Below are 12,665 nucleotides of genomic sequence, written 5' to 3' on the forward strand. Positions count from 1 at the left end.
TTGTCCGATTGTCGCACAGAGTGAGTGAGTGAGTCATGTTTCTTCAATGCATTCCACTTCCTGCTCAGGCTCTCATAGATTTTCCAAGAAAATTCAGATCTTCGTCATACAACATACCATGGCTACCGTCACACTTGATCATACCACCGGCACAGTGAGCGAGGAGCAAGACCTGCACAAATTCGCCCAGGTGATCGCGGCGGCTTTCTCGAATGATGCCCTCAACCGATACCTGTCCATGGGACGCGAGTCACACCCAGACCACCCCAAGCTGGCGAACTTGGACCACCGGGTTCAGTACTGGCTCCCACACATCAAGACTCGGTTTGAGAACGGAGGCATACTGATCCACACTTTCGACTGGGCTGGAGTGGCGCTGTGGTAAGCGAAGAGTTCGGAGAGACATACTCCCCCTCCACCTAGTCTGTTTCCCTTAGCCACTTTCCCGTTCTCACCAAAGGTACACACATAGGCTTCCTCCGGGGATTGAGAAGCCCGTGACCAATTCTGCGGCTGCTTCGCCAGGAGCTGTCGAGTACAGGACGAAGTTCGACGCTCTCAAGAAGAAGTATTTGGGCGATCGAGCCTACTGGTACCTCAACCTGATTGCACGGTCGCCAACTCGATCGGAAAAAGGTATAGACCCACCAGCCCCAACAGGGCTTGCTAGGTTAGGAGAAAGTTGGTTCCAATCAAGCACTGATGCTGACTTTGCCTCTCTCTTGGATTGTGGTCCAGGCGCCATTCGGAATCTGGTGGACCCTTTCCTGAAGAAAGCCCAGGAACAAAACATGCCTGTCTGGCTAGAAGCGACCAACCAGCACGCCAGAGAGGTCTATACCCATTTGGGCTTTAAGACCGTTGCGCATGTGCGAATAGGCGAGGGGATTGTCAATGCCGAGGGGTGGGCCCAACAGGATGGTGAAGGCGTGCTGGTATACGGAATGCTTGCCGGACTCCAGCGTGAGGATGATGAGTAGCACCAAGGATAGTGACTAGACCATCTCAAGAGGGGTGGCTAACTAGATAGAGCTGTTCATGAGAGTATTGGACCGATTCCACGGGCTTAAATGGCTGTGATGGAAGCTATGGTTGCCGGAGGAGACCAAAATATTGAGTTTTTGAGAAATGGCATTCGAATCACCCATCAAGAGCCTGCACAACCTGTGCCCAATCTTCCTCGCCGTACGCACCCGGCACTCGGTGGCCGTCAAACAGACTCGCCATCACCACACGATCCTCCTGTTCACCTTCCCAGGGCTGTCGGCCGTGCTGGGCAATGATGTTGTCGTAGACGAGAACGTCGCCTCGCTCCCACTTGTGGAGTACGCGGATCTCGTCGGTAATTTTGGCGAGGTGTGCCAGGTACTTCTCGGGGATGGGAGTGCCGTCGCCGAAAAGCTGTTGGGCGGAGTTCTTCCTCCCCTTGTTGGCGTTGTGCACGTTGTTCTGGTAGTATGCCGCAAGGCCAGTGAAGAGAGTTGGAAGGTTCGTGTCCGGCTGCGTTCGGATCGCTGGCAGCCGGTGCGTCAGGATGATGCTCCCGTCGTCTGCCCACTCCCACGTCGTGTGCTTGCCGCGCCCATATCGGGCAATCTGAGCCTCGATCTTCGCTCGTCTCGTAGCCTCGTCATCCCCGTCCTGGATCTCTTTTCCAAATGCTTGCTTCAGAGTCGAACCACCTTCGTACTGCTTTTCAACTTTGTAGGTGACTTTGCTGAGAATGCCCTTCTCCGCAAGCTCAGAGACAAACTCGGGAATCTCCTGCTGTGCTCTGTAGAATAGTTCCACAGACGACGAAATGGGAGTTTCACCCCCCTTTTCGGGAACCCGGTGCCCATAAAAGAAAATGTATTCGGGAGCATGCGGGACCTGTGGAGACTCGTTGTGGTTGTAAATCAGTACATCCTTGGGCGCCTCGTTCGCCGGTGCCACGTTGGGGGCCAGTACCGGCCTGTTGACGACGATGCCAATGATTTCATGCGGCTTGTATCCAAAGGCGTGTGCAAACTTGCTGAAATCGTGGGCATTGTGGATGGGAAGGCCCCGGAAAAGCAGCGTTCCGTGACGGGCGAGGGCCTCGGTCAAAATGCCGCCTTGCGCCTGGAGGGATTTTACAGTGTTGACGACGGTGTCCAAGTCAATCTCATTGCCATCTCGGACAGATGGTTTCAATGCCAAGGGGATGACTGTGCCCTGAGCATGAGGCGGCCCCAGGATGCGCTGGTTGCTCGTTGGCAGATCAAATGGCTCGAACGTGACCAGTGTGGACGCCGACTGAGATGCGTCGAGTTTGGATGAATGCACCCCGAAGGGCTGCACTGAGGTCGCCATTGTTATTTGACGAAGTCTTCGTCGTTGAACTGAAATTTGGGGATGTATCTTATCTATCGAGGATGACTTCCGGCCATATATTGGGTACAGGAGAGAAGTTGAAACCACTTGTCCGTGGACTTCTCCGCCGGACGAACTAAATACTAGTCGCCTCGGTCGTTGGCGTGGCGTCATTCGTTCTTAAGATCACGAAACCCGCGGCTGCCATCAATATCGTCTTCCCTATGGTGTCAGTTCGGCATTGAGTCGAGCCCCAAAGCCATTGAAGGAGCACATGTGGCTTCGACAGGGGAGGCTGAGAAGGGCCCACTGGAAGATGGCGCCAAATCCAGGACCGCTACCGACTGATTGTCAAGGACACGGACTTTAAAAGGTGGAGCGTAGAGAAGCCCCTGTTGAGGACCGGGCGAACGAATAGAGTTGAGTATCAGTAGGGGGCTTATAGTTCTAGATGGATTTACTGTGCGGTATTTCCTACCTAGATCCCCAGTGTAGGCCCTACCTCTTCCTAAGAGAGACTCGTAGTCTTGTCCTTCACCTAAGCCCGTCCAGCTTTCCAGCCGCACCCCATAATGCGACAGACTTTAACGTTTGGCGTGCTTTCTCTCCGTAAACTCCCTCATGTACTTGGCCGGCTCCAACCCCCCGTCGCTAAACATGCTCGCAAAAGCATCGACGCCCGCCTTAACACCAAATGCCAGATTCGTTTCCTCCCACAATTTGACCAGCCTCTTTTGTGCCCTCATTGCGCCCGGCCCGTTGGCAGCAACAAGATCAACCACCTTGTCGACCTCCTCCTGAAGTTGTTGAGCACTACTATAGCACGCGTCAACCAAGCCCCATTTCTCCATCTCCCTCGCATCGTAGACCTTGGCCAGGTACACCAATTCCTTTGTCCTCTGCCAGCCAACGATGTTGACCAACAGTCTCGCCTCGATGACCGAGGGTATCCCGAATTTCGTCTCCGGCATACTGAACGTCGACTCGTGCGTCGCATAGCGGAAGTCACACGCTGCCGCCAGCTCCAGGGCTCCGCCAAAGCACAGTCCGTGAATCTGCGCGATAGTGACGACGGGCAAGTCCCTGGCAGCTTGGCAGGCCCCGTGCAGCCGCGAGATAAAGTCTTTTGCGTCGTGGTAGTTGTTAATCGCGGCCATCTCGAAGATGTTGGCCCCCGAACTGAATGCGGCGACCTTGCTCTCGGAAATAGCGCCCTTGATGACTACGCAAGACAGCTTTGGATCACTGGCTAACGAGCGTAGTTTTGACGTGAGCTTCTCGATCAGCATGCTGTTGAGACTATTCAGTCGATCGGCATTCGATATTGTGACCGTAGCGACGGTCCGTTCGTCCCCGCTGGGTGAAGGCGTTACAGAGCAGATGATGTCGCCACTGTTGTTCTTGTCACTGCTCGAGGCTGTGACGCCCTGCTGACACACCCTGGCCACATGGAGACCTCTTCGGGCTTGTTGGCGTGCCAGTCTCTGTGCCACCTCGACGTTGCATCCTCTCGCCCATGAAAGTCGGACGTTTCTTGCAGGCGAGCGTACTGGCAGTGCACCAAGAATTAGTCTTCGCGAGGCAACATTGCTCACCGCACACTGCTGGCTGAAGAATCGTCTCGACGGCAGCTGCACCCTACGGAGATTGGCTAAGCATCGGCTGCTGGGTGAACTCAAAGTAGCCATCATCGCCGTATTCGCAAGGTCTTCTCTCAAAACCAGTATCGCGGTCGTAGCCAAGGCATTCAATCCTTTCTGTCCGAATGGTAACACTCGTCCGCTACATCTGCCAGCAAAATCAAGCGGTCCAAAGTCGATTGGTTAGAGACGGCAGAAAAGGAGTTTGTTTCCCCCAAATTGAGAAGACTCCTCTGGTTTAAGGCAAAGCCCTGAAACGCCGAGATCCGAGCCGCGAAAGGCCGTCGAATCGCCGAACCGGGGGAGCCTGGGGCCGGTAAAAGCGGTCTCTTGAAGGACTACCAACAATGATGTGTTATCTAAAGTCCAGTGGAGATGGGCACACTTCCTAGACACATATATACAAGCTATCCAACCCAATCGACTGGTAGATGTTGTCTGTCTGTTCGTGTGCTAGAGACACCAGATACCCTCTACATCGACGCACTCCTGCAATACACCCAGTCCTCAAACCCCCGGAACCAGGCCATCTGCCCTCCCATCAGCAACATCATTTCTGGCAAGGTCAAGCCCCATGATCCCATCACGGCTTCACCACAAATGCAAAAGGCACAGCCAAATCAGACAAGAAAGTCGTCTTGGGGGTGCCCGTGATGCCGGCCGCGGCTAAAGCCCTCTTCGCAGCAGTCTGGTTGGCCCCGAAACAAGCATCCACGAAGCCTCCCGCCTCAGTCTGCTTCTGCGCCACGAGCTGCGCGTACTGGCTTAGCGGGCAAGAGCGGCCTGGTCCCGAGTCGCAGCCCAAGACGGGGTAGACGACGTCGTTGAGGACTACGCGGAGGAACTGTCCTGGTGTGGTCTGGCTGGGTTTGCCGCTCCCCGTGGTGCAGGTCAGCCGTTCGAAGCCGATGGTGCCGCGCATCGTCACGAAGCGCGAGGAGATGTATCGTTGATTATCTGGGATCCGGTCCGGTGGCAGCGGAGCTTGGTCGTTAAAGACACCGATTTGGCTCGCAAGTTGGTTGATCTGCGCATCGTTGGTGAAAGCCACAATCAAGGGTGGCGGGACGAAAGTGGTCCCGTCGCTAGAAGTGTATGTCTTGTTCGGACCGTCGACGAAGCGTGAGACCAGTGCCGACAGGAAGGGGAGCATGAAGGTGCTGTTCTTGAGGGATCCGGGCCCATGGCCGTAGTAGAAGCGCAGGTCTTGTGAGTATTCATACGCTTGCAGCTCTTGCTGGGTGAGCAAGTCGCACCAGGGACTCCGTTGGCCGGTCATTTCGCTCTCAAACCCACAGAGAAGCGGAAACATGGCCACGTCTGTGATGTTGAAGTTGACGGCCCCCTTAGGTGATGTGAGGGCATTGATCCGCGCCGCGATCGGTGGGAGGTAGATGTTTGCCCAGATGGCCGCTGCAGACCCGCCCATGGTATCGTTGTATGCCGGGCACAGATCAGACACGCCCAGAGAATTCGCGAGGCCCCGCGGATCGGTATTGTTTAACACATACACTGTGCCGAGTGTCGTTGCGTTCGGACCCAGAAGCCCACGGGCAAAGAGCCTGGCCGAGTCGATGACCCTGGGCGAGGTGGGGAAGAATGCATTGGCCCAGAGAATGAACGGCGTGTTGTCAGCGTACAGGCCGGGATATCTCCAGCGGTAGGCGGCACCCATGTCGTACAGCTCCTTAGAGCCACCGATCGAGAGCTGTGTGAGAAGTTTGCCCGGATTCTTGAGAGTCGGGTCCCAGGACGAGATGAACGAGAGCGCACCCTGGGCCGTGGCGGACGAGTTCTGGATCTTAGACTGCAGGCCCAGCCACTGCTTGTACACGGCAGGGTCTGGATACCGGGAACCGTGACGGCTGGTGATGGACGCCATGTCGATGGTGCATCCTTCGGGGATTTCATAGGGGATGTCGGTTACATTTGGGCCTGCATCAGTAGAGGTGAGTTAGAGGCTTTGACTTCTCCCTTTCATTGAGTCACGGTGATATTACCTGGGAACCATGGCGAGTTGCCTCCAAGAAAAGGGGGAAACATGGCGGGTATTGTCCCTGGTTGACCCCCAACGTCGGCGACAGCGATGGATCTCTCCACAGATATCATCGCGAGGAGCAAAGCTGGCCAGAACATGGAGTTCTTCATCTTGAGAGTATACAGACGTGGAGAGTTGTGCGTGGTGAGATATCCGTTGCATCAGAGATGGCAGCACTTCGATTTATATCATCACGATGTCGCTTGGTCAGAGAGACCAGGGGAGAAGTTGCGTTGCGCAGGTCGGGCTTGTCACAGAGGCCATGGAACCAACTTCGATGACACCCAAAATCCAATCAGTGAGTATATCTCTTGCATACATCCCGAACGCCTCGTTTCGATGCTATTTTAAGTGTTCAAAAGCCTGAAAGGCTGCGTAAGTGCTGGAGGTCTATTCGGGAGTTCTCCGAGCAGCAGCAGCAGCAGCAGCACTTGGCATCGAAACAGTTGGTCGTTATTGAGATTTGAAGCAGTACTGGCTGTCTTGATGTGTGTTGTGAAGCCCTGTGCCCTCGAACCAGGGATATGATGTTCATCGAGACACACCCCCTCAAACAGGTCGAGAAAGGTCTGCATTCTACTATCATGATAGACGTCGGTAAAGCACGAGGCTATCATGCAGTTGCAAGTGTGCACCATGAGATAGACTGGCATGGCAAGCAACGACGCCGTGGTGGCTGAGAGCCTCGTATGTAAAAGCCCTAGCTTATCCATGTGTGCCAAGCGGCGGGAAGGACATATCGTTAACGCAGACCCCGTATACCGTGCTTCCATTCGGGCGAGTTCCGGGGTGTCGGGACATCGGCCGGGCTTGTTTAGAATACGGAGAGCATACGAGTACGGGGTAGCATTGGTTCTAGCCCAGACCGGCAGCTGCGAGAGAAGCTCTTTGTGTGTTTATTACTTGGCACCAACGTCGACGGTGAGACAGGGCATCAGGAGCCGGTCACAAGTGTGTCATTTGTGCATCAATGACAGCCGTACTGCCTGCAACCCGAAAAATGGGCTGTGCTATATGGAGGTAGAGGTTGTCGTGGAGTTTGTCGTTAAACTCAGCTTCGCATTCCGAGGTGTCAAAGCGAGATCATTTCCCGAGACGTACGAGAGCAAGAAAAGAGAGGCGACGTGGACTAATTTATCGAGTGGACAGGGGAAAGCGAGCAGCCCGCTCGTCCGCTGTAGGAAAGTTCTCATCAACGTCCCACGGCACAACGCCGCTCGATAAGAGAGAGCTTCGGCGTGCACCTAGAGTCGGTGCATTTGAGGCAACACTGTAAAATGCACAGCAGAATCCGTTACTCGCCGTAACCGTTCCGACCCCCTGGTCTCCGAAGATCTCAGTTCTCAAGTGGGACGTTTGGCCGTTGGAACAAGTTTCGGCAAAGTACATCAGAAAGTCGTCGGTATATGGGCGATGAAGGGAATGAATGTCCACGACACTGGATATGCATATGGTTGTATGCTAGGACAACGCCAGAAAACCCGGGCTCAGGAATTGGATGGCCGATCTTTGACTATCGAGGCTGTGGTCGATCTATGCTGCCTCTCAAAGAAGGGAACTGGCCAACTTCTAGCTCTCTTCAAGCAGATGCTGCTCTTGTTTCCACTGGGATCGCCGCTGAGACTGCCCTGGCTTCCTCTCTCTTTGAACTTATCGAGACTCGAGATCTCGATCTTCTTTTCCCTCCTAGACGATAAAAGACGACAACCGATCAACGTATGCATGTAAAGCGTTGGCGAAAGGGCACAAAGGGGGGAACTCTGCAGAAACTGAAGTCTATGGCAAAGCAGAGATATCGATTCAAAATGGGCGAACTGCCACCCTCAGAGCTGACACGGAAAACAACAAATAGGAGAAGTTTCGCAACGGTCCAAGACCGGGGAGTGCTAGCAATGCGGATTCTATTTCGCCCATGGTGAAGCACAAGGCGGACAGCCGTCCCATTACCCTTCGGAAGCCTATTCTTTCGGTGACTGTCGCGACTAACAATTGACTGCGGTATTATTACCCCCTTCCATAGTAGACGCCTCCAAGCGATCCGCGAAGATCCTCCATCTTGTTCCCGATCCAATCTCTGTAATATTCTCAGACAAAAGGCCCGTTCGTGATGAGAAAAGACTCGATCAGCGTGCCACCCGACCTGAAGATGCAATCATCCGGTGCATTCAAATAGCCCAGGCGATAGAAGCTGAGCCCGCCGCTGTTGCAATTGGGCCCGGCGAACACCCATATGTAATCGTTCACAATCTCGGACCCTACTTCGAGAGCTGACCATGACTGTGCTGGCGAGGCGAGGTTGTGGCCTGAATGGACCTCCGTGTTAGCATCTCGTGCTTTTGGGAGGTATCGTTTTGCGTCAGAAAGACGACGCCATCTTTCACAATCGGGGTGCATCTGCCACACACACACACACACACACACACACACACACACCACGCACTCTTACATGTTTGGCAGGGAGGCGTGAGTTGTCTTACATTCGTTCAATGTGCCGACGGTAAAGACCTGGGTTGCCACTTGGCATTGTGTGCTAGACGAATAAAAGCCAAAGACTGCCTCCCAGTTGTTGCGGGCTGCAAGGGCTCTCGATGCTAGGTTTTCGTCTGCTGTCGGTCTAGCGTGAGAGAAGGCTCCGGCTGAAAGAAGGACGATCAAGATCTGATACAGTATCTTCATTGTCGATATTATCGCTGGGACGAATTCCACACAGTACAGCCTTCGGCAGACAGTGAAGAGATGAATTGCTGAGCGGTAGGTACTTCCACCACTACCATCATCGTCCCAGTTCACATCTTTTGGGCATCTCGAGCTCTTTATGTATACGCTGGAGCTGGTCGATCTGTGTGTAGCGCCGCAACATCTGGTCCCAGAAACAAACCTCAATTTGTAATCCCACCACCGAAACAAGTAATATTGTATGGTGGGAATTTAAGTATCTGACACTCTGCGGCAGGCTAGCTCAACCTCGACCCCCAGCACGGAGATTTCAGGGCAGTGCAGATCCGAAAAGCGGGCGGCATGGGGCATGCATGCGACGACCTCGACTATTAGTGGGACTCTTGAGTTATCATGAAAATTCCTGCTTCTTTCGTAGAAATACCTAGTTGTATAGGATGTATTTCCTTTTTCGGTACTTGGTCGTTTGACTGCCTGGCGTGAGGCGGGTCCCATCCCAAAGCCTGGGGGCCTTTGAGGCAACTTTTTGGAGCAGCTCAGCGAGAGCTGTCTGCAATATAGATCCTTGGCAGAGTTACTCTCGCGCTTCTCGAAGGGACATGCCAAATGATCGTGGAAGCGGACGAGAAGACCTTGCAAGATAACTACAGAGTATGCCACCAAACAAATACGAAGTATACGGCGTCAACGCTTCCTGCAAATCTTCTTGGCTGGTACTAGTTCGAATATCAGACTAAAGCGGTCGTCAAATCTGGTTGTTCATTCTCTATTTTCCTTTACTCTATTCCATCTCCTTAAGAAGAAACATATAATCCTCATCGGCCACTGATAGGCATTCTTTCGATGGCAATACCATCCATGCTGAGTGTTATCCGGTTTAATCACTCACGCCCCGACCTGCTGCTGCTCCAAGAACGTCAAGATCCTCTGCTCATACTGCGCGGCGTCTTCGACTCGCAAACTCGGGTCCTGGACCGCGGCTTCCGCGAGGATCATGTCCGCGACCTTCTTGCTCCTAGGGGTGATGTTACATGCAAAGGGGACGGGTCTAAAGATCGGGATGGCCCCGGCTAGACAGAAGCGTCTTTGGTCAGTCTCCCATGAATTGTGTGTAATACAAGGGGTGTAAACCTGGGGGAACTCGAAACCTACCAACTTCGTCACTCGGAGATGGGTTGGCACCCAGGGCGATGTCGAACGCCCACAGGAGCCGGCTGATGACAATGAAAAGAGAAGCGTCTGCGACGTGCTTGCCGGGGCATTCTCGCCTCCCGACGCCGAATGCATAGTGGCTCGGGGCGTGAGCATGCTGCGGCAGGTATCGCGGGTCTTTTGGCGACAGGAATCGCTCCGGCATGAACTTCTCGTGGTCGGGGTAGTATTCGTCGTTGTGATGGATGGCAGAGGCATTGTAGATGACTGTAGTCCTCGCGGGGATCGTCTTGCCCCGGTAGTTGTCGGCCTCACTCGTGGCTCGGTAGAAGGCCAGAGGCGCAACAGAGGCCCAGCGGTGGACTTCTTCAATGGTCGCGGCGATGTAGGGGAGCTTGCTTCGGTCCTCCCAAAGCGGAAGACGGTCGGGTCCGACCACTCGATCCAGCTCTTCTTGGGCCGCCTTGACGAATTCCGGGTGGAGCACCGCGGCCTTGAAGAACCATTGCAGCGTGGTCGCGGTGGTTTCGGAGCCTGCAGCCAGCAGCTCGGAGAGAATGATACGCCTATCAACATCCGAGAAGTTGTCGATCTCAGGGCTTTCCAAGAACCGCTTCAGGAAACAGTCTGGCGCGTTGCCCTTCTTCGTCCTTTCCACAATCGAGTCGTAGAACACGCCCCAGAATCCAATGATATTCGCGAAGACCTTACGTGCACTCGCCCTCCACGGTGCGAGGCTGTCTGGGAGGTAGTTGAGGAGCGGGATCCAATCTGCCATCCAGTAGCCCGGACGCATTTCTGAGACCAAAGTTAGTGTATGTTGCCATTCAACCTCGTGATGCATCATTATTGTTGTCATTATCATACTCTGAAACATATCATACGAAATGGTGCGGATTGCGTCGGGAGTCCGAGTATCGCTGCGGGTGAAGCGAGCTCCGAGTCTGACTCGTGTGAGTGTTTATACACAGTCCACAGGCCAAGGACAAACTCACAAAAGACTGAAAGTGACGCTGGCCGAATATCGTGCGACCTCTGTGTAGAATGCACCGGGGTTTTCCAACATGTTCTTCAGAGTCTGCCGGCTTTCGTATTCCTGATAGGGTAGGAAGATCTTCGAGTTTTGCAATCCCAGGAGACCGTGGATGGCCTTTCGATGTTTCTGGACGTGCAGAGCAGTCGCATTAGCGGGTGTACATGGCTGTGTTATGTATGCTCAGCACAGCTTACTCTGAATTCGTCCCCATACTCCATCTGGACCAACCTTCCCTGGGCCACGATCTTTGCCTGAGCCGATGAGGAAGGACGTGAGGAATACTTCTGGCCTCGTTTGATGATCAAGTCCTCGACAGCTGTTGGGCTGCTGAGGACAATCACTTTGGACCGGCCCATGTTGAATGAGAAGAAGTCGCCATATCGAGGTACCAGTCTGCTCAGCTGCTGGTTGAGCGTTAGTTTCTTGTCCGGTAAGACTCCAATGAACGGTATGCCCTGAGGCCCGTCTGGCCATTGGCCCTTGAGTCCGAGCGGAAGGTAAAGCACTATTGCCAGCACGGCAAAACCAAGATACCACAACATGTTGGAGATTGCTTGAAGAACTCAGCACCTTGAAATTCCTAGAACTGCTTTATGAATCCGCATGATTAGCATCATACATGCGAAGTGGTGAGGCCATCTTTTATATAGAGCGGCGTCGAAACATTGACCGTGATGCCCGCCCATTGAGTAACTGTGCGTTGATAGGCTGGTTGATCTGTGATCAACGACCAGCCCTTGCTTCGTTTTATTAGCCTGTGTAAGTTTGAGGCGTCTGAACGAGGCATCCTTCTGGGCAAGCTGACTGGCCAAGTTGTCGATACCGCTCCGTTGGTGACAGGTTGTGGCATTTTAAAAACCCGGCGGCATGCCTCGGCGCCCGAAAGTGACGCTTTGGTGTAAGCATAGTGAGCAGTACCCAATCTTAACCATCGATTCAAACAGGCATTCATCCAATCGCAGCGGGAAGTGCTAATTAAGCCATGCTGACCACCCATGTAAGCATACGGGGAAGATCAATGGTGGGTAATAACACGCCAGATGGTCACACCTTGAACAAACCAATGTCGAGCTGCTTTTTAGGAGTTTCAAGGTTGAAAGCGTGATCTGTGGGCAAGATCCCCAAGACCCTGGAGATTGAGGACATGGTAGATTCCAAACTCCGTGATGGGCAGCAGCATCGTTGGCTCCAGCGGCTTTAGAGGGTGGAGCTCGGTCGGCATGCGCTCGTATACTAGGCTGTCTAGACCGAGCACGAGATAGAGGGCCGAGCCTCATCAGGTATGTGTTGTGGGTAGGACACAGTGGCTAGTGTACGACGCAGGGCTTCTTTAGCGGACGTTAGGCCGGAGTTGGGGAAGTGCACGTAGCATCAAAGTCGGGAATTGAATGAAAGGGGGGACCTTCGCACAATAGAAAATGCATGCACGCCATCTTTCTTGATATCATCAATTGAGTCTCTGTTCGAGTTCACTCAGTCACAGCTGTTTGCCTCTCCAGCAGTTCTTGCCAAGCTTGAACTGCATAGTATCATTCGAGATGAGCTCCTCTTCTAATGACGCACTCTCCTAGCTACGCTGCATATGGCAAGTTTCTGTCTCCCCAAGAGGCGATAGGCGGAGATAACAGCCTGGCCATGTCCGCTTTGGGCACCGCGCAAGGCTGGTCGGTGAGGGATAACCCCGGATTCCGGTAGGACGTTGGGACTGAAACTGAACAGAGATTGATTAAACATATGTATATATACATGTGCCCGTGTGAGTGGCAGAAGAAGGTCCTGTAGGTCCTCA

The 12,665-nt window shown here is 53.6% G+C and overlaps 6 protein-coding genes across 6 annotated transcripts; 1 reads left to right on the plus strand and 5 right to left on the minus strand.

The window, feature by feature from the left end:
- Window positions 1-118: 118 nt before the first annotated feature.
- Window positions 119-980, plus strand: AYL99_04588 (hypothetical protein; the record flags this gene model as incomplete). Its single annotated transcript, XM_018836102.1, has 3 exons — window positions 119-381; window positions 473-636; window positions 739-980. The coding sequence occupies 3 exons, from the start codon at window positions 119-121 to the stop codon at window positions 978-980; spliced, it is 669 nt and encodes a 222-aa protein (XP_018695752.1).
- A 160-nt stretch (window positions 981-1,140) lies between these two features.
- On the minus strand, window positions 1,141-2,334 carry AYL99_04589 (hypothetical protein; the record flags this gene model as incomplete). Its single annotated transcript, XM_018836103.1, has 1 exon — window positions 1,141-2,334. One exon carries the CDS (start codon window positions 2,332-2,334, stop codon window positions 1,141-1,143), a length of 1,194 nt encoding a protein of 397 aa, XP_018695753.1.
- Window positions 2,335-2,918: 584 nt separating this feature from the next.
- On the minus strand, window positions 2,919-4,022 carry AYL99_04590 (enoyl-CoA hydratase; the record flags this gene model as incomplete). The annotated part of the gene is made up of 1 exon (XM_018836104.1): window positions 2,919-4,022. The coding sequence occupies one exon, from the start codon at window positions 4,020-4,022 to the stop codon at window positions 2,919-2,921; it is 1,104 nt and encodes a 367-aa protein (XP_018695754.1).
- A 535-nt stretch (window positions 4,023-4,557) lies between these two features.
- AYL99_04591 (hypothetical protein) lies at window positions 4,558-6,122 on the minus strand (the record flags this gene model as incomplete). Its single annotated transcript, XM_018836105.1, has 2 exons — window positions 4,558-5,909; window positions 5,975-6,122. 2 exons carry the CDS (start codon window positions 6,120-6,122, stop codon window positions 4,558-4,560), a joined length of 1,500 nt encoding a protein of 499 aa, XP_018695755.1.
- A 1,975-nt stretch (window positions 6,123-8,097) lies between these two features.
- On the minus strand, window positions 8,098-8,688 carry AYL99_04592 (hypothetical protein; the record flags this gene model as incomplete). The annotated part of the gene is made up of 2 exons (XM_018836106.1): window positions 8,098-8,315; window positions 8,490-8,688. The coding sequence occupies 2 exons, from the start codon at window positions 8,686-8,688 to the stop codon at window positions 8,098-8,100; spliced, it is 417 nt and encodes a 138-aa protein (XP_018695756.1).
- Window positions 8,689-9,573: 885 nt separating this feature from the next.
- Window positions 9,574-11,418, minus strand: AYL99_04593 (hypothetical protein; the record flags this gene model as incomplete). Its single annotated transcript, XM_018836107.1, has 5 exons — window positions 9,574-9,758; window positions 9,841-10,638; window positions 10,708-10,784; window positions 10,836-11,002; window positions 11,071-11,418. The coding sequence occupies 5 exons, from the start codon at window positions 11,416-11,418 to the stop codon at window positions 9,574-9,576; spliced, it is 1,575 nt and encodes a 524-aa protein (XP_018695757.1).
- Window positions 11,419-12,665: the final 1,247 nt, after the last annotated feature.

Source organism: Fonsecaea erecta (genome assembly GCF_001651985.1).
Source record: "Fonsecaea erecta strain CBS 125763 chromosome Unknown Scaff3, whole genome shotgun sequence".
NCBI lineage: Eukaryota > Fungi > Ascomycota > Eurotiomycetes > Chaetothyriales > Herpotrichiellaceae > Fonsecaea > Fonsecaea erecta.